This window comes from Trifolium pratense, linkage group LG1 (assembly GCF_020283565.1).
Source record: "Trifolium pratense cultivar HEN17-A07 linkage group LG1, ARS_RC_1.1, whole genome shotgun sequence".
Taxonomy (NCBI): domain Eukaryota; kingdom Viridiplantae; phylum Streptophyta; class Magnoliopsida; order Fabales; family Fabaceae; genus Trifolium; species Trifolium pratense.
Window position 1 is genome coordinate 28,584,783 of NC_060059.1, and position 21,357 is coordinate 28,606,139.

General features: G+C 33.8%; 1 protein-coding gene across 4 annotated transcripts; it reads left to right on the forward strand.

Annotated features, from left to right (window-relative positions):
* Nucleotides 1–633: 633 nt before the first annotated feature.
* LOC123909861 (ubiquitin C-terminal hydrolase 12-like) lies at nucleotides 634–21,357 on the forward strand. 4 transcript variants are annotated; one of them, XM_045960792.1, is made up of 32 exons: nucleotides 634–889; nucleotides 1,091–1,169; nucleotides 1,683–1,827; nucleotides 1,948–2,105; nucleotides 3,528–3,793; nucleotides 3,872–4,090; nucleotides 4,213–4,321; nucleotides 4,419–4,534; nucleotides 4,659–4,757; nucleotides 4,999–5,108; nucleotides 7,275–7,349; nucleotides 8,117–8,195; nucleotides 8,302–8,448; nucleotides 8,534–8,614; nucleotides 8,721–8,840; nucleotides 9,601–9,723; nucleotides 10,417–10,494; nucleotides 10,622–10,710; nucleotides 10,972–11,080; nucleotides 11,175–11,243; nucleotides 11,426–11,536; nucleotides 12,914–12,969; nucleotides 13,079–13,256; nucleotides 13,406–13,507; nucleotides 13,600–13,665; nucleotides 16,032–16,097; nucleotides 17,412–17,477; nucleotides 18,717–18,803; nucleotides 18,936–19,052; nucleotides 19,975–20,049; nucleotides 20,197–20,280; nucleotides 20,740–21,357. In XM_045960792.1, the coding sequence occupies exons 1-32, from the start codon at nucleotides 860–862 to the stop codon at nucleotides 20,779–20,781; spliced, it is 3,351 nt and encodes a 1,116-aa protein (XP_045816748.1). In that variant the 5' UTR covers nucleotides 634–859; the 3' UTR covers nucleotides 20,782–21,357. The 4 variants fall into 4 exon arrangements, with proteins under 4 accessions (XP_045816748.1, XP_045816754.1, XP_045816767.1 ...); XM_045960798.1 differs by having other exon boundaries at nucleotides 641–889; nucleotides 1,686–1,827; XM_045960811.1 differs by having other exon boundaries at nucleotides 661–889; nucleotides 1,097–1,169; nucleotides 1,686–1,827.

The window sequence follows — 21,357 nt, forward strand, 5'->3', positions numbered from 1 at the left end:
TAATAAAACTATATTTAAAAAATTAAATTATTTGATGTGGCTTAATAAAAAATGAGAAAAAAGATTGAATTGTTACAAATAAAAGATAAAGGACTAAAGTGTTACAAATAAATAAGATAAAGGATCCCCGGTGTAATTTTGCGTTTTTTTAATTATTTTTTGGGTCATGCTAACCGGTGCCCTTGGGGCACTGGTTAAGGAAACCAAAAAAGGAAATTTTAAAATTGTAAATAACACTTTTTAGACTTTCGAGGCGTTGACTGCACAAACTTTAATATGATATTACTATATTTGGTTCCTTAAACAGTGCCCCGGGGGCACTATTTAGTATTTTCCTTTTTTTATATATATACTAGGTATAGATTATTGCATTATATTATATTATTATTATTATTATTATTATTATTATTATTATTATTTTGGGTCAAGTAGCCTGATGGCTAGACTCCCACACATTTAAATGTGAAGAAGTGTGAAATTTGGGGTTCGAACCCCGGCTACTCCAATAATGTCCCTGGTAGCTACCATTTGAGCTATACTTACGAGACATTATTATTATTATTATTATTATTATTATAATTTTTTATATTTTTACTAAGGAAAATTGAGAAGTGAGGCCACGACGATAATGCCCAATCTTTTTAACAAATTCCCGCACTATCCTTTTCCGTACCAAACGGATGCTAAGCAGCCCATCTCTACTAACAAAACCATTTCCTCTTCGTTCTCTTCCCATTCTTCACTCTCTTTTCTTCACTCTCTCGCGATTTCATTATTCACAATTCTCAAACCTTCTTTTTCATCACTTCATCATTCTTCAATTCAATCTCATCCTCATTCATCACCACCACACTCTCCGATGACTATTACCACAACTCCGCCATTAGATGTAATCATCAAAAATCCTTATTCGCGTTTCAATTTCGTCGTTATTCATTTCTGCTTCAATTTTATTCACGAATCGTTTTTCACATTCCGTTGATTTTATAATTTTCTCTCGCGATCTTTTTTTGTTGATTTTTTTGTTTGTTTTGTGAATAACTAGGGTTTTAGATAACCGGATCTGATTTTTGCGTGTTTTTGTTTGTAGCAACAGAATCTGGAAGAGGATACTGAGATGCTTGTTCCTAACTCTGATTTGGTTGTTGAAGGTCCCCAACCTATGGAAGGTAATTTTATTTTTTTGGAACTAATGTAATGCTTGTTGTTGGAGAAGTTACTGGATGAGTGTGTGAATTTTTGTAGTATCGATTGAATTTCGAGAGTTCGGCTTTTTAATTGAATTCATGTAATGCTTTTGTTAATTGTTATTGGAGAGCTAAGTGGATGAATAAGTGGAACGACATGGGGTTAGTTTAATTTAAGAGGATTTTTAGTGGTTTTTATCATTTTAATTTTTGTTTGGGTTAAATAAGTTTTTTTTTTTCTTTTTTCGAATTCATGTAATGCATTTGTTATTGGAGAGCTAAGTGGACGTGGATGAATGTGTGAAACGGCATGGGGTTACTTTAATTTAAGAGGATTTGTATTGGTTTTGATAGTTTTAATTTTTGTTTTATTGAAATTGACGAGGGTGTGATGTGACTGTTTCAATTTTTCGTAACTGGTTTTTTGTAATTGAGCAATGGTTAGACTTATTTTTATTGTCCTGTTTTTATTTTGGTCCTTTTTGTACTTGGTAGTAGTACATGCAGAAAACACAAATACAGTGGATGCTATGGCAGTAGAAGATCCACCAGCTGGGAGATTTACTTGGACTATTGACAATTTTTCGAGGCTTCCAAAGAAACATTATTCGGACGTTTTCACTGTTGGGGGCTATAAATGGTACGTTTGTCCATTTATGGTCTTGTAAATCAGTGTTAAATCTCTAATATTTTTGTGTATTGCGGGTGCTAAACTATTTTTAAGTTTTTTCTTTTGGCTGATATTGATTGAAATGAGCAGGCGGATATTGATCTTTCCGAAGGGGAACAATGCTGAACATCTGTCAATGTATATAGATGTTGCAGATTCAGTGACAATGCCTTATGGCTGGACTAGATTTGCACAGTTCAGTTTAACTGTGGTCAATCAGGCTCACAGTAAATATTCCATCAGAAAAGGTATTTTTTCTTCAACTGATGTTCGTTGAGACATGTTTTTCTCTTTATTATGCTGTATTTAAGTGGCAGAACTATTAAAGTTATATTTTATGGGGTGTTAAATTAAATGTATGGAAATCTTAATAGGAGTTATGTTGTTATGTGGACACTGAATAGTTAAGAAAGGGGAATTGTGTTGCAGACCAGATAATGAAAGGGGAGAGGGTCTTGGCAGTATGGTGTCAAGAAATATCGCTTTGACTGACATTTTTCTTTCGAAATTGATTTATTATGGCACTAGGTTATATAGAGTTGAAATACTAGATAAATTAAGATTAGAAATGATAACATTGGAGTAAGTTGGAGTGGCACCTATTGTAGAAAAGACGGTTGAATCTTGACTTATGTGGTTTGGGCATGTGTGGAGGAGACCAGTTGATTCTATAGTAAGGGGAGTAGATCAGATGGAAGGTAAGGTAGCCTATTTGGTAGAGGTAGGGGAAAACCAAGAAAAATTATGTTCGAAACTCTTAAGAAAGAGCCGCTTTTTGGTTCCATGTTAGGACCTCCTAGATTCATTTTTGGTTAGTCAAACATGTTTGAATTCTATCTTAAACATTATTGCTCTGCATTTTAAGATGCTCTGTATGTTGCCTCAAATACAATACTGCTCTTTAAGAAGTGAGTTTTAGGGAGGTTTTATAAATGGCATTCATTTGTGATGATTAAGATGCCCTGTATATTACCTCAAATAGAATATTGCATGAGAAGACCACACTAGGATTGATTATCATTTCGGCGGAGATTTTTTTTACCTGATGACATCACCGCTAGTTTCGCTAGTTCAAATGATTTATTGGTGTATATATTTTTTAATAATGTCTTGGAGATGTTCTCAGATAAGTTATATATCTAACAAGCCTGGTGTATATGATTTGTATGCTTGGGCTTAAGGGAAATTGTTTAAAGAATATAAATACAGATTTTGTATCATGTGATTGTGGTAGTTAGGATGAATATAAATCTTTGTTACCTTTGCTTCATGTAGAATATATATTAACATAACTGTTGTGTGGTTTACACACGTGACACATCAATTAAAAAAAAACACATGTCATTCCTTTTCTCTGAACAATCCATATATGTTACTCTTGGGGTGTTCACTTTTCAAGATCTTAAATTTTTGAGAAACTAATAATTAAAATCTTCTTGTTTTACTTTTTCCTTGTATTTCTGTTCTGTCTTTGGATCTCTGGTCATTGTTTCTTACTGAATTTCTTTGTCTGATATTGAGAGGTTGGACACTTATGTTAGATTTTTAGTCTCTATTACTCTCTACTTTATATATTTTTCATGTTTTTTGTCTTTCTGAAGATAACATGTTTGGTGCATTTCTCTTTTCTTTTATAGAGAATAACAATCTTGAGCTCTTTGATATTGCAGAAACACAGCACCAGTTTAATGCACGTGAGAGTGATTGGGGTTTCACTAATTTCATGCCTCTTTCTGAATTGTATGATCCTAGTAGAGGCTATGTCATGGATGACAGATGTATACTTGAGGCTGATGTGAATGTGCGCAAAGATCTTGATTACTGGGCACATGACTCAAAAAAAGAAACTGGCTGTGTTGGTTTGAAAAACCAAGGAGCTACCTGTTACATGAATTCTCTACTTCAGACACTGTATCACATTCCTTATTTCAGAAAGGTTAGTCAGTAGCATAGAACTTTATTAATTGTTTTTCCCAAAGAAGGTTGTCCCTTATGCTTAAAATTCTTTGTTCAGGCTGTGTACCATATGCCCACGACTGAAAATGATATGCCATCTGGGAGCATTCCTCTGGCATTACAGAGTTTGTTTTACAAGTTGCAGTATAATGACAGCAGTGTATCAACAAAAGAGTTAACCAAGTCTTTTGGATGGGATACGTATGATTCATTCATGCAGCATGATGTCCAAGAACTTAATAGGGTTCTCTGTGAAAAGCTAGAAGACAAAATGAAGGTAAAGGTTTTTTAATGGTAGCTTCATATAGTTATTTTGTAGGTAAATTAGATTTTACTCTAGATACTTCCCACTTGTGTATTATGTCTGGAAGATTATTTATTGAGGCTTCCACTTCCCAGGGAACTGTTGTTGAAGGCACTATACAGCAGTTGTTTGAAGGCCACCATATGAACTATATTGAATGCATGACTGTGGATTATAAATCAACAAGAAAAGAATCATTTTATGGTATGTATTTTTGGCATTACGATGCCATTGTTTACACATCATCCCTTTTCTATTCTGGTACCTTCTGAATTTTGATTATTTGATTTTTTCTTAATAGATCTTCAGCTGGATGTCAAAGGCTGTACAGATGTGTATGCTTCTTTTGATAAGTATGTGGAAGTAGAAAAGCTTGAGGGTGATAACAAGTATCATGCAGAGCAGTATGGTTTACAGGTACAATCCATACCATAACCATGTATTTTAGCTTTTGGTTAGGATGAACTTCCTTACCTACAGTTTTTATCTTCATATTTTAGAATTGTTATTTTTTACATCATGATTGTGATTATACTTTCAGGAAGCAAAGAAGGGTGTATTGTTCATTGATTTTCCACCTGTTCTTCAGCTTCAGTTAAAACGGTTTGAGTATGATTTTGTGCGAGACACAATGGTAAAGGTTAGTATTAGATTAAAGAATCAATAAAAACCCCTCACCTTTGATATTCTCGCATGTTTTGAATTAACTACACAACTTCCAAGACATTATTACTATTTTTTATTACTTCCTTTACGTTTATATTGCCATTGCATGTGAATAAAATGAATGATTGTTTTATTTGTTGGCTTAGTATTGCATTAATAATCTTTTACTCTGTGCTACCTGTAATTGTAATGGCCATTAACTTAATTGTAAACAGATCAATGACCGCTATGAGTTCCCCTTGCAACTAGATCTTGATAGGGATAATGGAAAGTATCTATCTCCTGAAGCAGACAGAAGTATTCGCAACCTTTACACACTTCACAGGTATTGGAAAATTCACTTGGTTGATCTTAAATATAAGCATATTTTTTGTTCTGTTCGATCTGATTATTGAAATGGTTTTTCTTATCATGCTTGTTTGAATTTGGGGAATGGGTAGGTAGAAAATTTGGAATGGGAAGCGGGTTCATACTCAATTAGCACAATAGAAACATGGATGTATGATGAAAGTTGTCCTTGAAGAGGAAAGTATGCTAAGAGTGACATTCAAAACCTCGTCTTCTCTTATTTTGAACCTAACAAGTATTGCCTAAACCAAAAGATTAGTATGTAGTAGAGTTCGTTTTTAGGTTTCGAAAGACTGCAGCTGGACTACAGAATTGTGCTTTTACATATCATCTCTAAGAGTATACTGAGAAGGCTTATAGGAAAAGGTTATGAAAATTCAGTCGTATCTAGTGCTGTGTTGTTGAAGTGTGATTTTTGTATCTTTTCCCATCGCGAGAATTGTGGATTTTAGGTTGATTAACATTTGTTATGATTTGTTTGACTCAAATGCATATAATCTGTTTCTTATTATCCATGGCTATTTCAGTTTTATTGGTAAATATTCTGGTTCTTTATATAACTTTTAGAAAACTGCTTCTAATTTAACAACAAAACCGCCTTGTATGGTGAGTGTTGCGCGCTACTAATAATCAATATTTAGACCAATTCCATATCCATATCTATTTTACACCTCACATACAGGGAGTAATATTTGGAGTGTGGCCGAGGTGGCCCAATGGATTTAGGATAAGATTCGATCCCATCTTAGAATATGGTTGAGGCCTAACTCAACATCACAGCCCATAGTCTAAGAATACTGGTCTTATCATTATTGTTGACATCTGCAATCTGCATGGCATAACTTTTGAAACTGGTCTTTATTATTTAGACTTTTGAGATGTGATAAAAATGATTCATGTATCCTTGCTCAATGGCATAATCTTTTGGGATAGTTGGTTCTTGACTTGGTATTGGAGCCTCCATGACAAATATATTAGGATTTCAATAGTTGCTGTCTCCATTCTTATAAATTAACCTTAAATTTCAGCACATAGTAAAACTTGATTAGTACATTGGTTATACTCCAAGCCTAAAAGATTCGGGTGAGGGGGCATAGTAAAACTTGATTAGTACATTGGTTATACTCCAAGCCTAAAAGATTCTGGTGAGGGGGTGTGTTAAGAGATGTAATGAAACCCTTTCATATATCTTCAACCTACTACTGAAGTTTTGGGATAGTTGGTTCTTAATTGGACTGACTTTCATGGATTCTATTGTACTACAACCCATTACCTGATCTTAGTTGAATTTTCTGGATGCTAGAATTTCAACCGAGTTACAGATTGTTTTGACAAGATGCTTTGCTCAGATTTTAAAATTTGAACTTTTCTTCAGTTCTTTATGTCCGTCTGTTGGACTTTTGCTAAACCAGGATTTCAAAGACAAACAAGCTCATATCATTACCAGCTTATATTTAAATCTTTATATTGTTAGATGTAATAGGTTGATTCTTTGTGACTGCCACATGGCTAGGCTTCATTTGGAATATCAGCAAGGTCATGCTAATCTCTTTGGGATAGTCATAGGGCCAGCATAGGTCTAGGAAAGCCGTGAGGTCAGGCTTAAGTTTAGGATTTCTTTCTTTCATCCGTATTTCTGAATTCATTTATCATGTTCTTTTTTATTCCTACACATTCCATCAATCCAAAGATAGCCCATGGCAATAAGGAATAGCTAAACACAATGTGCTCATGAGCCATGAAGGCGTAATGGAAAGGTAGTCACGAAAAATATAATAGGATTGTATATATTAGTTGAAAGTGACTAGCCATGAAATATCTTTGTAGCGACAGAATGAAAAAAAAAATACCTGGGTGAGGAAGGTTGATAAGCATCCGCCTGATGAAATATCGAATTTGCTCCCAATAGGCGTTGGGCTTTGCTGACACTAATTGAAGCTTGAGGCTAGGTACTAGGTAGCCACTTGGTAGAATCTGTATTTGTTAACTTGATAATTGGCCTATCTGTTGATGACCAAAACTGAATCGACTTATTATAGTATATTTGTATGATGGGTGATTATTTTAAAAATATACAATATCCCACCCTTCTCGTTGATTTTCTAATCTACGTGTGGACCTTGTCTTAATTATTTGTTTGCAGTGTTTTGGTTCACAGCGGTGGAGTTCATGGTGGACACTACTATGCATATATACGTCCAACTCTTTCAAATCAGTGGTATGTACCAGTTTAAGGAATCCTTTAAATATTGATATCTCTTATTGTATTCACCACAGTTTATAATTGTGCACTTATTTATTTTTTCACGAAATCTATATAGTGAGGTAAATGATTCCTAAGAACTATATTGACCACTACTGAAATAGGAAAGAAATGTGTTACGATGCTGGTGGTTGTAACACAGTGATGTGATTGGTGAACAATATCTTTATGAAAACTTCAAGTTTTCTTATGATATTGCTGTTTAAAAAATGATTTGGACGTTTATTGCTGTTGTTGATGTGTTCAGTTTTGGGCTATTTTTTTGTTGATATGGTAGGATCAAATGGTATTGGTAATTATTTTTTCTTTCTGTTTTGATAAATTTTTGTTTCAGTTTTGTTAAATCTCTTGCTAAAATTGGGTTGTTTAGACACAATTATAAATTCAGTCACAATTTGAATATGATATCCCTTTTTAATTGACTGGTTTTACTTCAACCAAATTGACACAGATCAAGAGTTCCATATCTTTTTTTTATCGATACTTGAAATAATATTGTGAAGAACTGTCCTTGTAAGTTGTATCTGGACGAGGTGGTAAAAGTTTCATCATTTTTGTTTTTCGTTTTTGTACATAGTGCTGCATATGACTATCCTTGTAGCATGAATTAACAATTTGATGTATTTATATAAACTGCTTATGGGGTTGTTGGATCTTAATATATCTATGTGTTTTGTTCCTGATTTTAAATTTGAAAAGAAAATGTAACTTGCTTGTTTCAGGTTTAAATTCGACGACGAACGAGTAACAAAAGAAGATACAAACAGGGCTTTAGAAGAGCAGTATGGTGGTGAAGAAGAGGTAATATTCTGTTTGCATTTGTTTGGCTTCTCTCTGATATTTGTTTTTGTTATTTTTTGACACATTCATGCCGGTTTTTATTTGCTTTATTTTTTGTTGTTGACAGTTACCTCATACAAATCCTGGGTTCAACAACTCTCCTTTTAAATTTACAAAGTATTCAAATGCATACATGCTTGTCTATGTGCGTGAATGTGACAAGGATAAGATAATTTGTAATGTGGATGAGAAGGACATTGCCAAACACCTTCGAGTAAGCTCTCTGATTCACTGATTTCGTATGGTTTTTATCTTGTATTTTCAACATAAAATGATTCCTTTTCAACAATACATTTTAGATAAGATTAAAGAAAGAGCAAGAAGAAAAAGAGAAGAAGAAGAAGGAGAAGGCTGAGGCTCATTTGTACACTATTGTAAAGGTTACAACTCTAGCTCTCCCTTTCAAGTTATCATTATAGTTTTTATCTTTGGGTGCTTTGTATGATAAAAGAGTTTGTAACTATTTTATTCTTCTGTTGGCCCCAGATTGCCCGTGATGTTGATCTGCATGAGCAAATTGGAAAGGATATATTCTTTGACCTTGTGGATCATGATAAAGTGCGAAGTTTTCGCATTCAAAAACAGACACCCTTTATCATTTTCAAGGTATGACCTATTTTATTATGTAATTAGTGTACAATCTTTAATTTGTTCAATTATATATATGTAGAAAATGTGATTAAGATCTTAGTAATTATTGTATAGTTTCTTTTACAGGCATATTTTATAATTTAAATAGGAATATTATCTCCTACATTTATTTGTATTTATTGCATTAAGCCTATATAAAATGAACTTTGTTGTGCAGTTATATATAGACCAAGCTCTAACTAATGGGCCTTGTTAATTGGCCATATAAAAAACTGCTAATAATTACAGAATAATGTGCCTACGGAAATAGTTACATATTAACAAGATTCCCCCTAAAGTGAGTGAATATATATCATTCCCAGTTTGTTAGTAAGTTGGTTGAGTCCATCTGTCAGGATTTTCTCCCTTTCAGCTGGGCAATCCCCACTGAACAGTAATCAATTCGTATCAAAGGAAAGGCAGAAGAGAGAAAGAGAACAGAAATCTGTATTAAGCAAGAACAAAAAACTCAATTATTCAAAGATATCACCCCCTCTACAAATTGAGGGCTATTTGAAGACTTGCTATCAGGCTGAACAACCACATAATAGTTTTGTATTTTATAAATACATCAATTTTCTCATGAATAAATTCTATACAGCATAGTGCCAAGTTCATTGTTTACTTCATCACATCTTGTGATATTGTTGAATGATCTATTTGGCTTTAGGTGTCCTATAAAACTAATTATCATTTGAATTTATTTATATCTTTCTGATAATGAAGCTTTGATCAGGAAGAAGTTGCGAAAGAGTTTGGCATACCAGTTGAGTGCCAACGTTTTTGGATGTGGGCCAAGCGTCAAAACCATACATATCGGCCAAATAGACCAGTGACAGCTCAGGAAGAAACACAATCAGTAAGTAGATCAAAGAACTTCCAATGTTCTATGTTTTGTTAATAACAGGGTGGCTGGCAGGTCTTTGTGTTTTACGTTAGTTATGATGACCTCATTCTTAACCTTGGCAGTATGTGATTTTGAAAACTGATTTGTCTGCTTTTCTTGATGATATGATTTTATTTTTTGCAGTTGCTAACGAAAGTCTATTGTTAAATGATGAAATGTTGATAAATTCCTGATATTTGCTAAAATACAGTGTCATGGTGTACGTATTGTAAAATCGTATTAGTTACCTGGTAATTTATTGAGATTTAGCATCAGACATTCAAAAAAGCCCAAACACTTAAAAATCATAACCGTGCCAATCCAAACACATTGTTCCTACCATTTTTAGAAGTTTGTTGCTAACGGTATTTTTGTCCAAGTCGTAATATGTTTGTGTCCTGTGTTTTGTCTGTCCTTTCTTAAACATATGTATTAATATTGTCAGACAATTTTTTATTCGTAAAATGAATACACATTTTTTCAACATCGGATTGAAAATTATTTGATACAAGGTTCCATAACAGCAATTGATAAATTTCATGACAAATTTTATAAAACAATATGTAAAAAAAATGAATTAGAGTGGCAGAGTAAAAGTTTTTTTGAAGCTTCTGAACTGTTACCTTTCTAATCATGATTTGTGACACGGCATTTTTATCATTGTAGGTTGGACAGTTGAGAGAAGTTTCTAATAAGGCAAATAATGCAGAGCTAAGGTTATTTTTGGAAATAGAAACGGGGCAGGTAATGTTTTTCTTATTCATTTCATCTTTCTGATAGTGTGGTAGTTGCAACTAGTATTTTCCTTTCCCTCTCCAACTGAGCCATTACTGACATGGATTTGTTATTTATCTCTTGAACAATGAATTAGGATTTGCGACCTATTCCTCCTCCTGAGAAGTTGAAAGAGGAGTTGTTGCTATTCTTTAAACTTTATGAACCTTCAAGTCAGAAGCTTCGGTACGTGCTTTACCAATCGCAATTAGGATTAGTGTTATCATTGGCAGATTATGGCGGCCATTCCCAAATGCTTCATACAAATATGAAGTTGAGGGCTATGGCAGAAGAATGGTGGATACAATAGGCGTTGCAGCCTATGGTGGTTGTTACAGTATCCCCATGTCATAACACAATGCTAGTGCCATCACGACAATTTCACAGCACTGATTAGGATTGTAACTACATTTAATTGATGAAATCTATTTTCTTTTGTTTCCTTAGGTATGTTGGGAGGCTTTTTGTGATGGGTAGCAGAAAGCCAGTAGATATACTGATGAGACTAAATGAAATGGCTGGATTTGCTCCGGATGAAGAAATTGATCTGTTTGAGGTTAGTCAATCTCTGCATCTCATTTATAATTATCTTCCATCCTGGCAATAACAATATAATGAGACACTGCTTACATGATGATGTTCATATTCAGGAAATAAAATTTGAACCTAAAATCATGTGTGAACATGTCGACAAGAAGTCCACTTTTCGTGAAAATCAGGTATAAATTATCAGCGACTAACTGTATATTGGGTTTCCAGTGCTTTTGAGAATGTTTCAACTTTGAAGTGTTTTATATTCTTATTTTTGCTTTAAGTGTTTATAATTTGGCTTTAGAATTATATCAGTCAATATTTGCAATTATGATTGTAACTTTTGTTGGCATGGTTGTGTTTTGAACAGCTAGAGGATGGTGATATTATTTGCTTCCAGAAGTCCCCTCAAGTTAGCGATGGACAGCAATATTGCTATCCAGATGTCCCTTCATTCTTCGATTATGTGCAAAACCGTCAAGTATGTATATTTAAGTTAGACTATAATTGCTTTTTCTCTGATATTCAACTTTTAAGTCATTGTTTCCTCAATTTCTATGTCTTCTTGCTCTAGGAAGCATGTACAATGCAAAATAGATAGTGTAATTGTGTGGCCACTTCCCTGATCTCTATATGTTAGGAGTTAGAATATGGAGAATTAGTTCTTAAGTTAGTTATTTATTTGTTTAGTTTGAGAAGTATTTGTATTGACAATGAGCATGTTGTTCTGGGGTATCGCAGTGTTTTTGGTTTGGACAATGTTAAAAAGAATCTATTTAAAAAAGTCTTCTATTAGGGTCTGTATATTGGGCAATATTGTTTTCATAGTTGTTTTATTTTCTTACATCTAAGATTGTGAATCATGTCTGTATTATTAGTAGTGCCGAGGATTTCCTCAAGCAATTCAGACCATCCGATCCATCTCAAGTTGATCCCAGCCTTTGAAAGTTGTGTGCCTAAATCCTAAAACCTAAATAACAACGTGCCATCCTTCTTCCTCTCATTGCAAGTCTGGATTCTCCTTTCCAGATACCTATTCTTATAGGAGTATGTATAAACACTCCTCATCTCTCCCTGACTTGTAGAATACAGCTTCTGCAGAATTAGCATCGGTTAGTGTTTCTTCAGTTAATTATGCCTATCTGGCAATTAGTTAGGTAATTAGCTTTTTGTTATAGCTGTGCTAAACTGTCATCTCCCATCAGTCTGTTAGACCAATTTTATTTTAGTAAGCAATATAATAGAAGACCCACGAGGGTTGGGCTGTTTTCTTAATTAGAAGTTATGGCAGGTACATCTTTTTTATTATGCAAACTATCTAATGCGAATAAACAGACAAGTTATTGGAAAAGGGAGGGTTGGTTGTTATTCATTACAAATGACTAGAAATTGGGAGAGAGAGACCAAACTCACGACTCATGGAAGGGGAAAACCTTGCAACTATTCTATTCTTGTTTCTCTAAACTTTCTCTCATGTATTGGTGTGGGAATGGAATACTTCATTATTTCTTCCCGTCCCTAAGATACAAACCGACTCATATAAAGATTAGCGCAAACACTAAGAGCGCCGTCGTTAACAGAACCTTCTTCCCAATACACTTCTAGCTAACGAAATCTATCTCATATTCCTTCCCGTTGGCAAGATTGATGCTGGCCGAACATAGTACATGCGTTCTTTGTGAATTGTTCCGGTTTACGTTAGTCAGTTGGTATTAAATGGCTCCATGTATTTGATTTGATTCTCCATTCCCCTGCAATGATTAAACATTAAACATATTGAAAAGAATCTTGCGTTTTGGGTACTAGTTCTGTATATTTCCAAGTTCTTTTCCATAAATTACTTTGCTTTGATGTGCAGGTTGTTCGCTTTAGGTTCTTGGAGAAACCTAAGGAGGATGAGTTCAGTCTTGAGCTGTGAGTTTCTGTCGAGGATACAATTCTTTTGTTTTTTTTTTTTTTTTAAGAATTTTATGTTAATTGTGGCATATCTCTGGTAGTTCATTTCTGCTCTGTCATCAAATAGGTCAAAGCTTCATACTTACGATGACGTTGTAGATAAAGTCTCTAAACATCTTGGTTTGAATGATCCTTCTAAAATCAGACTCACATCTCATAACTGCTACTCCCAGCAACCTAAACCACAGCCTATCAAGTACCAAGGGGTGGATCATTTGTCTGACATGCTGGTTCACTACAATCAGGTTACTAATTGCAGTGCATAGTTTTGAATGGATTTTTTTTTTTGACAAAATGTTTTGTTACCAAAGTTTTAAAATCTGTGCATAGTTTTAAAACTGGTTTTCCCTGACTTTCGATATGCTAAATTAATGTTGTTTGATTTTATTACCAGGCTTCTGATATTCTATACTATGAAGTATTGGATATCCCTCTGCCTGAATTACAATGCCTAAAAACACTCAAAATTGCTTTTCATCATGATGCCAAGGATGAAGTTAGTACAGTCGGTGGTTGCTGTTTCTTATTACAGAGTTATTTGCTTTTTCAATTTTTATATTTCTAACCAAATTATCCTTCCTTGTTCAGGTGATGATAATTAGATTACCGAAGCATAGTACTGTCAAAGATGTAATTAATGATCTAAAATCAAAGGTAAAATGGTAAACCACATGAATTATATGCACATACAGATTTGTTCACACATTTAGACATGGTTTTTGGGCTTGTCTGCCTAATCCAATACTTAGATTAGTATATTTTTTATAGTATTATGTTTTAATAAAATTTGAGATTTCTGTCTAAATCAGACCATAGCTGACTGTATGATATATATATATATATATATATATATATATATATATATATATATATATATATATATATATATATATATATATATATATATATATAATGGGATTACAATAAATGCCTAATTGGTATGATTGTTAATTTCAATCCTAATTTGCACAATCTGGGATTCTGCACAGCTAAGGAATTGCCTAATTGGCAACACTCTCCCTCGAGTTAGAGCTTACACATCATATGCACCAAACTTGTTATAAAACATTCAACCTGAGGACCTCCATGAGACTTGGTAAACATATAAGCCAGGCAATCATTAGAACAACACTGATAATGATTTTTACTTGATAAAATTTATCTCACAAATTGACCCTCTATCTCTATGTGCTTAGTTCTTTCAAGAAAAACTAGGTTGGAAGTAATGGAGCAATTATCGCAGCCATGTGAGTTCACAGGTTGTTGCTTCCATAGAACAATATTCTACTTCTGTATTTCTTGGTCTCAAGGGATCAACTTACATCCAACAAGGACACAATATCCAAAAGGAGGTCTTCTATCTGATGGTGAACCTGCTCATTCAACATTAAAATAGCCAAGAGCTTGGGCGTTACTCTTGGTTTCATAACGTAGTCCTTCATTAGTACACTCTTGATGTACCTAAGAAAGCGAACCAGAACATTTTGGTGGCTATCACTATTAGCGTTCAGAAACTTGCCAACTACACTTTCATCAAAAGGGAGCATGTCAATTAAACTGATGTCGTCATTAGTTTATGCCTCCAGAGTCAAGCTTGTACCTGTAGTGACTTTGAGTTACCTCAGAACACAATGTAGAGCCTGCAAATATGACCCCCTCGGGTCATGCATGAACTGACTCGCAACACTGACTGCATATGCTAAGTCTGTTCTAAGGAGATCAACTTTTCCACTAGGTCATTTGAATCCCCAAAAAGCACTTGAGTCTTCCAAGGAGCCTACAAATGATTTTCCCTCAAGAAATTGTCTCTTAAACTGATCATCAACATAAACAAGAATGAAGAAGAGATCTCCGCTTTCTGTTTATAAAGTCTCTCTCAATCTTCACACTTTGTTCACTTTGTTGACTCAATCCTAGATGAATCTTCATACAAGTCTCCTCCTCTAAGTGTCCATTCAATAAAACATTTTTGACTTTAAACTGTTGTATTTCCCACCCTGAGTTGGCTGCAAGATGATGTAAAATAAGAACAATGTTTATCTATGTCATTGTAGCGAACATCTCATAATTGACACCATAGGTGATCGAGCTCTGACTTCTTACAAGAAGACACTAATTTATGCTTTGGAGAGTAAATGATTTGGACACTAGCGGCCAACACTCGGTGGGATTTAGTCCCACATCGGATAGATAGGATTCTTGAGATGGGTTTATAAAGAGGAGGCAATCCTCACCTTACAAACCGGTTTTGTAGGGATGAATTAGGCCTCGATATTCATGACAACAACTTCTGCTCTCATAAACCAAAAGAGAAATCAGATAATCCAATGTACCAAGTTGTACACAAACTGTACCCAATTCGTTGTTTTTTAAAAAGCTATTCTAGTGTGTATCCAGTATGCACTAACAAATACCAAATGTGTACTTTCCCCAGAATACCCATTGGGTACCAGGTATGCGTGCCTTACAGCTTCAAGTTCAATGGTTCCTCTTAACATGCATGTTATGTGCAGTTCTGAGAGTGAGATTGGCTGGTTTAATTTTTCATTGATGCGGCCTATCTATGTATGCGATAAGGTTTTGGTATTTTTGTTGTCGATTGGGCTCATCCATATGTGTTGGATCATATTCTTATGTTCATTTTCAATGGTAATTAACAAGATTAACAAAATCCGGTAGCAAAGTGTAGTTTACATGATTTTCTTCCGTTTTTTATGGTTGGAAAGATTGCTCCTATCTTAGGAGTATTGTTGCCTTTAATTTTGTTTTAGGATAGGCTTGTGTGTACAGTTTCTTTTATGCTGATTAGTTTAATATAACCATTATATCTGTTTATTTGTTTTTTTTTTTTTCTGGACTGAGGATTCCTTATCATTCATCATTTTGCTACTCCTTTCTCTTTTTGATACCGATAAAAGTTTATTTTCATTAAAAAAATCATACTTGTATTATTGTGCTAAATACTCGTGACTGCTGTATTAATGGAAATTCATACCTAATATACTTTCCGTCTGATACAGGTAGATTTATCACATCCTGATGCGGAACTTAGATTGCTCGAAGTATTTAATCACAAGATCTATAAGGTGAAGATAATATGTAGATTTTGAATTTTACTTTGAAAATACTAACATTGGTCATTATCAGTAAACATGATTTCCTATAGTTGTCTAGTTGATGTTTCAGTTTCTTTATCAGGCAAAAAGTGGATTTGTGTGTTGTTCCTGAGAGGAACACACCTCTAACAGGAACAAGCACTTAGGTGATCCAAGATTTAGTGATGTGCCAAGTGTCAGATTAGGAAAAGATTAGTAATAGTTCAGATAATAAAACCTGCACTTAATGCAATTATTATAACACACCTTCCACATTGGGATTCTAAGAGCATCCACAATGGAGATACTCATTCTTGAGTACTTAACTGGGTCCCACGTGTACACATCACTCATTTATAATTTTTTAATAATAGTACCTAATAAGTACTCAATCCCTCCAACCCAACATCTCTTAAAAAGTTCTAAATAGGCCTTACCAATAACACATCTCACCAATAATTATACATCATTATAAATGGGACCCACAAAAACAAAATAGGTACTAATGCTTATTGTAGAACTATTACCTATTAGGTACTCAAATGAGTATTGCTCCAATGGTAGTACCTAATAAGTACCATGAGTAACTAATAGGTACTACACCATTGGAGATGGTCTAAGAGTTTGACCTAGTAATCTCAAGGGACATAATCAATATTCCCTCTGGGACGGTTGTAATATAACCATTACTGCCACTTTAATTAATAATAACCTGCTCTTAAATCTTAATGCATTTAAGTGTCAAGTGTCATCATTTAGAAAATTACAGATAGACAGACATAAACTCGGAATATGAAAACTCAGGTAAAAGAAAAATTTAAATTGTTTCTGTTAAGAAGTCCCACATCGCTTGTGAGATGACTGACCTGATTAGTAGAGACAATCCTCACCTTACAAGCCGGTTTTGTATGGTTGAGTTAGGCCCAATCTAAGAGTTTTGAATATTCTATATTTTGATTTCATGAATCTTGAGAGTCAGGTTACAAGAATTTTAGATCATTTAACCTTCACTCACTCACTCAAGTGCTACCCTATGTAACTAACTCTAAAAACAGTTACAACAAATAGTGCTTACGTAGCACTTCTCAAACTAACTCTTCCGTGCTTATGTGAGACTTTTAGATGCTGTTAAGAACAACTAACATAAGCTAAAGCTACTATATTCACCCTCTGTAACTTAATGCATATACTTGTATAGTTATGTGCTGCTGCTGTTTTCATTCTTTCTTTATAATGGATAATGATTGTGAAGATGTTTCAAGTTTTTGGTAATTCTCATCATATCGTATGATCTATCTGTTGCAGATTTTTCATGTCAATGAAAATATTGAGAATATTAATGATCATTATTGGACATTACGAGCAGAGGAGGTAAATATATGCTGTTTTATAATAATAAATTATTTTGTTGGTATTGGTCAAAAAAATTATTTTGTTGGTACAAATTGTTATCTGGACTGGAGATATTGGAAATGACAGATGCCCCACCCAAATAATCAATCAAATTAAACCATATTCGTAATAAAAGGTGCACTGTTTCACCTCCCTTTTTATCTGACACTCTAACTTTAATACGCTAAATTATACTGTCCTCCATGACCCGCCCCAAGTTATCTAATGCTTTGGATTGTACTATAATAATTGCATTTAGCATCCTTTTCCTTTCATCGCCTTCTTCCTGGCTATCGAACTTTTGTTCTTCTCATGGCACCTTAGTTGTCAGCTTTTTGTGCCTGGTCAAGTTTGGTTTCAGGGTCCTTCTGTTGAGACCATTTTCAAACTTTTGGGTATCTCATTTGAGTTTTCCGTTGGTGCTTTTGCAGTTTCAGAGGAACCCTTACATGATCTACCTTGTTTCTCCTATGCAACAAAATGTTCAATGTGTTTCTCTGAAAAATGTATTTGCAGTTCAGTCTGGATTAATTTTAATTAATTTTAAGCCCCCATCTAAAAATAAAAACAAGATGCAGTTTGGATTGAATTGATTTCTATTTTTAATTTACCAATCCAATCTGATTAAAGAACCTATTGCTTTCTATTAGATAGTTTGGTTTTTACAACATAAACATGTTATTTTATTATAGATATGAAACTCCAATCCAAAGTAGGGAAATCTTCGTGCTTAATTAGCACTACTGGAACGTAAATTTAAATAACATCAATATATATATAACATTTAACATACGCCATCCTAAACCATTATGAATGTACAAGTATCTGTTTATGTTTGGAACATATGACATTGTAAAAAGTTAGATTGTACTAAACTATTATAGAAGTTGTTTGAAATAGAATATCATTGATGTTTCACTTTTCAAGTATAATTAGAATTTATTATATCATTGGGTTCATTGCACATGCTTTGTCTTATAATTAAATATTTGGTTTCTTAAATTTCTAGCCCAACAAACTAACAACCAACATTACTCGTTTCAGAAAAAAAAAAAATTTAATCTTTCATATTCCATTAGTCTCTTTATTCCAATTATTTGTCTTGAGTTTATCATTAATATCATTTTCTGCAATGGTATGATGTCATACTTTCTCACATTATTCTTCTCCGGATTAAGTATTTGCTACAAGTTTTATATGGATTTTTTGTTGCCGCAGATTCCCGAAGAAGAGAAGAACCTCGGCCCTAACGATCGGATGATACATGTTTATCACTTTTTGAAAGACACTGCTCAAAATCAGATGGTAAGACTCATTGACTTGTATGTTTATACTTTATTTAGTGCTCAAAATTCATTTTCAACCAATTGAAGTTTGTTACTACCTCTAAAATAATCTAATATTTTGTTTGTACTGGGGGTGATTTGGGAATATCAGCATGTTCAGAACTTTGGAGATCCTTTCTTCTTGGTTATCCATGAGGGTGAGGCATTAGCTGAAGTCAAATTGCGGATACAAAAGAAGTTGCAAGTTCCAAATGAAGAGTTTTTGAAGGTAAATTTTGTGAATCTGATTTAATCATCTGCTCCTGTTTTTATGTTTTAAATTCTGATACAATTATCCCCATGTTGGTTAATCGTGTATAATGGACTTGTAAGTTCTTCAAATTTTGTCCAACTTGTTTTCAGCGGTGGAGATGTATGATTAAAAATGTCGTATTTAAAAAAAAATATAAATAGTGAAATGTAAAAAACTATATAAACTAAAATATTATATATGTACATGAAAATAATTCATGATTCAGGTCAATCAAAATGACAGAAAAGTGGCTAGCTACACAAAGACAGGTTTGATTTGATCCATGCTGCAAATCAGGGACGGACCTAACTTTAACAATGTGGGGCAACTGCCCCCACTAAGATTTTAAACTATTTCAAATATATATACTAGTATAGTGTAGCTTGCCATAGTGTGTAACAGATTAACATAATGCACTATCCCAAAAACAGTTATTTGAACGAATTGGAGAGCCCTTGTTGAGGTTTTTTAGGAACATAAATGTTTACTTGCAGGAGAGTTTAATGAATGATCGGCATTCACAGGGTCCTCGTTTAATATATTAGTGTGAATTGATTTTGTAAAACTAAATAAAATAGTTGAGATCGAGTGAATTTTGAAACTCAGGTATTCTGTTTTCATTGTGATATTGAGGCTTGTTACACATTGTTTGAAATAGTTTTTCTGTATACTGTGGTTATCATATATTTATATATAGTAATATACTTATGTTTTCCTATGCATACTTTATTATAATGACGTCTTTATACACTTCATGTTGCAAATTTCAACACGAGGCATGAATGATTACTTTTTAGTCTACTGACTGAAAAATTGTTTCAATCTTGTATTTAAGGCAGTTGCTTTTAGGTTTCCAATAATTGATTATTGATATATTTTTTCTGTCTGTTCCCTGCAGTGGAAGTTTGCATTTGTCTCACTTGGTCGTCCTGAGTACCTTCAAGATTCTGATATTATTTCTAATCGGTTTCAGGTATTTTCATTTCTCTCTGCTCTGTAATTCGACATTTTAGTTGTCATCTGTTTCTAAGCTTGAGGGGATTTTCATGGAATTAGGAGTTGGCTTCTTTATTTTCTACTAGATTTAGTAATAACATTGTAATATTGTTTGGTTGTTTAGAGAAGGGACATATACGGCGCATGGGAGCAGTATCTTGGACTGGAGCACACTGATAATTCACCAAAAAGATATACAGCCAATCAGGTAAAATATTATTAGGAAGCTAGTTCCCCCTTGTTTTGAGGTATAATATGGAGGCTTGTCTTGAAGTGGATACGTGTTGTGGTGGACAATGAGTTAGTGAGGTGTACTAAAAAATATGGAAGAGGAAAAATTCATTTAAACACATCCAGACATGAATCTTGCAATATATTGCTATTGTTTCCAGCACTTCTGTGATAGATCATTCCTCCCAACTATTCTCCCCCTTACCATAAAAGACACTTTTAACATGAATGCGGAATCCCTCCCCCTCTCAAAACTCTTGTTCTTAATTAAAAGAAAAAGAGAGCAGCCATTTTTAGCCTAAAAAATAATTGGTAGTTGAGTTTTTGTTTAAAGCATATAATAATGGCAATAATGGAAAGATGATTTTAATGTCACTGGAATTAATTTCATATTTGGATTTCAGAAGCCTATAATGATTATTTCTCAATTTTGCAGAATCGTCATGCATTTGATAAACCAATAAAAATCTACAACTAGAGAGAAAAGCTTGTATCATCTTGGCCAGTCAATTTGGTCGTACTGTGTCCAGCAGCAATTGAAGCTTTCTCAAGGTAGTAAAAAGAAGCGTAGAGAAGCTGTGAATCTTCTCCTGGGTAGTCTGTCTGATTCCATTTTTCTGTTCAGCTGAGAAGGTGACGAATATAGCCTTAAATAGTGATTCAAACACATTTACACCGGAGCAATTTTAGGTGTTCAGGAGGTTAATTTATATTCCTTTATCATTTGGTATATAAGATTTTGGGTTGGGTTTTGTATAGAAAGTATAGGTATAGGTATACTTAAATGTTTTCTATGGCCCGGTTCACCCATTGTGGGTTTTTCACTTTGCTTTAGTTGGAGACTGTGCTTCGAGTGGTTGGGGAATATGTTTCCTACAGGGTCTAACTTGTAAAAAATTTCTTGTGCTTTTTTCACCTTAATTATTGAGGCTTAAAGCTGTGTTAATTTAAGGACAAAATTGCCAGATGTGGAACTTGATTTTGCTCTGAACTCCACTTTGCAAAGGAATGCAACATGATTATGATACTGTTGACATGGTTTTGGTGTTGAAAA

Bases quoted from the DNA above. Each gene is read 5' to 3' on its own strand.
- LOC123909861 (XM_045960792.1), top strand. From the start codon at position 860: ATGACTATTACCACAACTCCGCCATTAGAT. The intron at 10,711-10,971 runs GTACGTGCTTTA...TTGTTTCCTTAG, and splicing joins CCTTCAAGTCAGAAGCTTCG to GTATGTTGGGAGGCTTTTTG. The intron at 13,508-13,599 runs GTTAGTACAGTC...TTCCTTGTTCAG, and splicing joins ATCATGATGCCAAGGATGAA to GTGATGATAATTAGATTACC.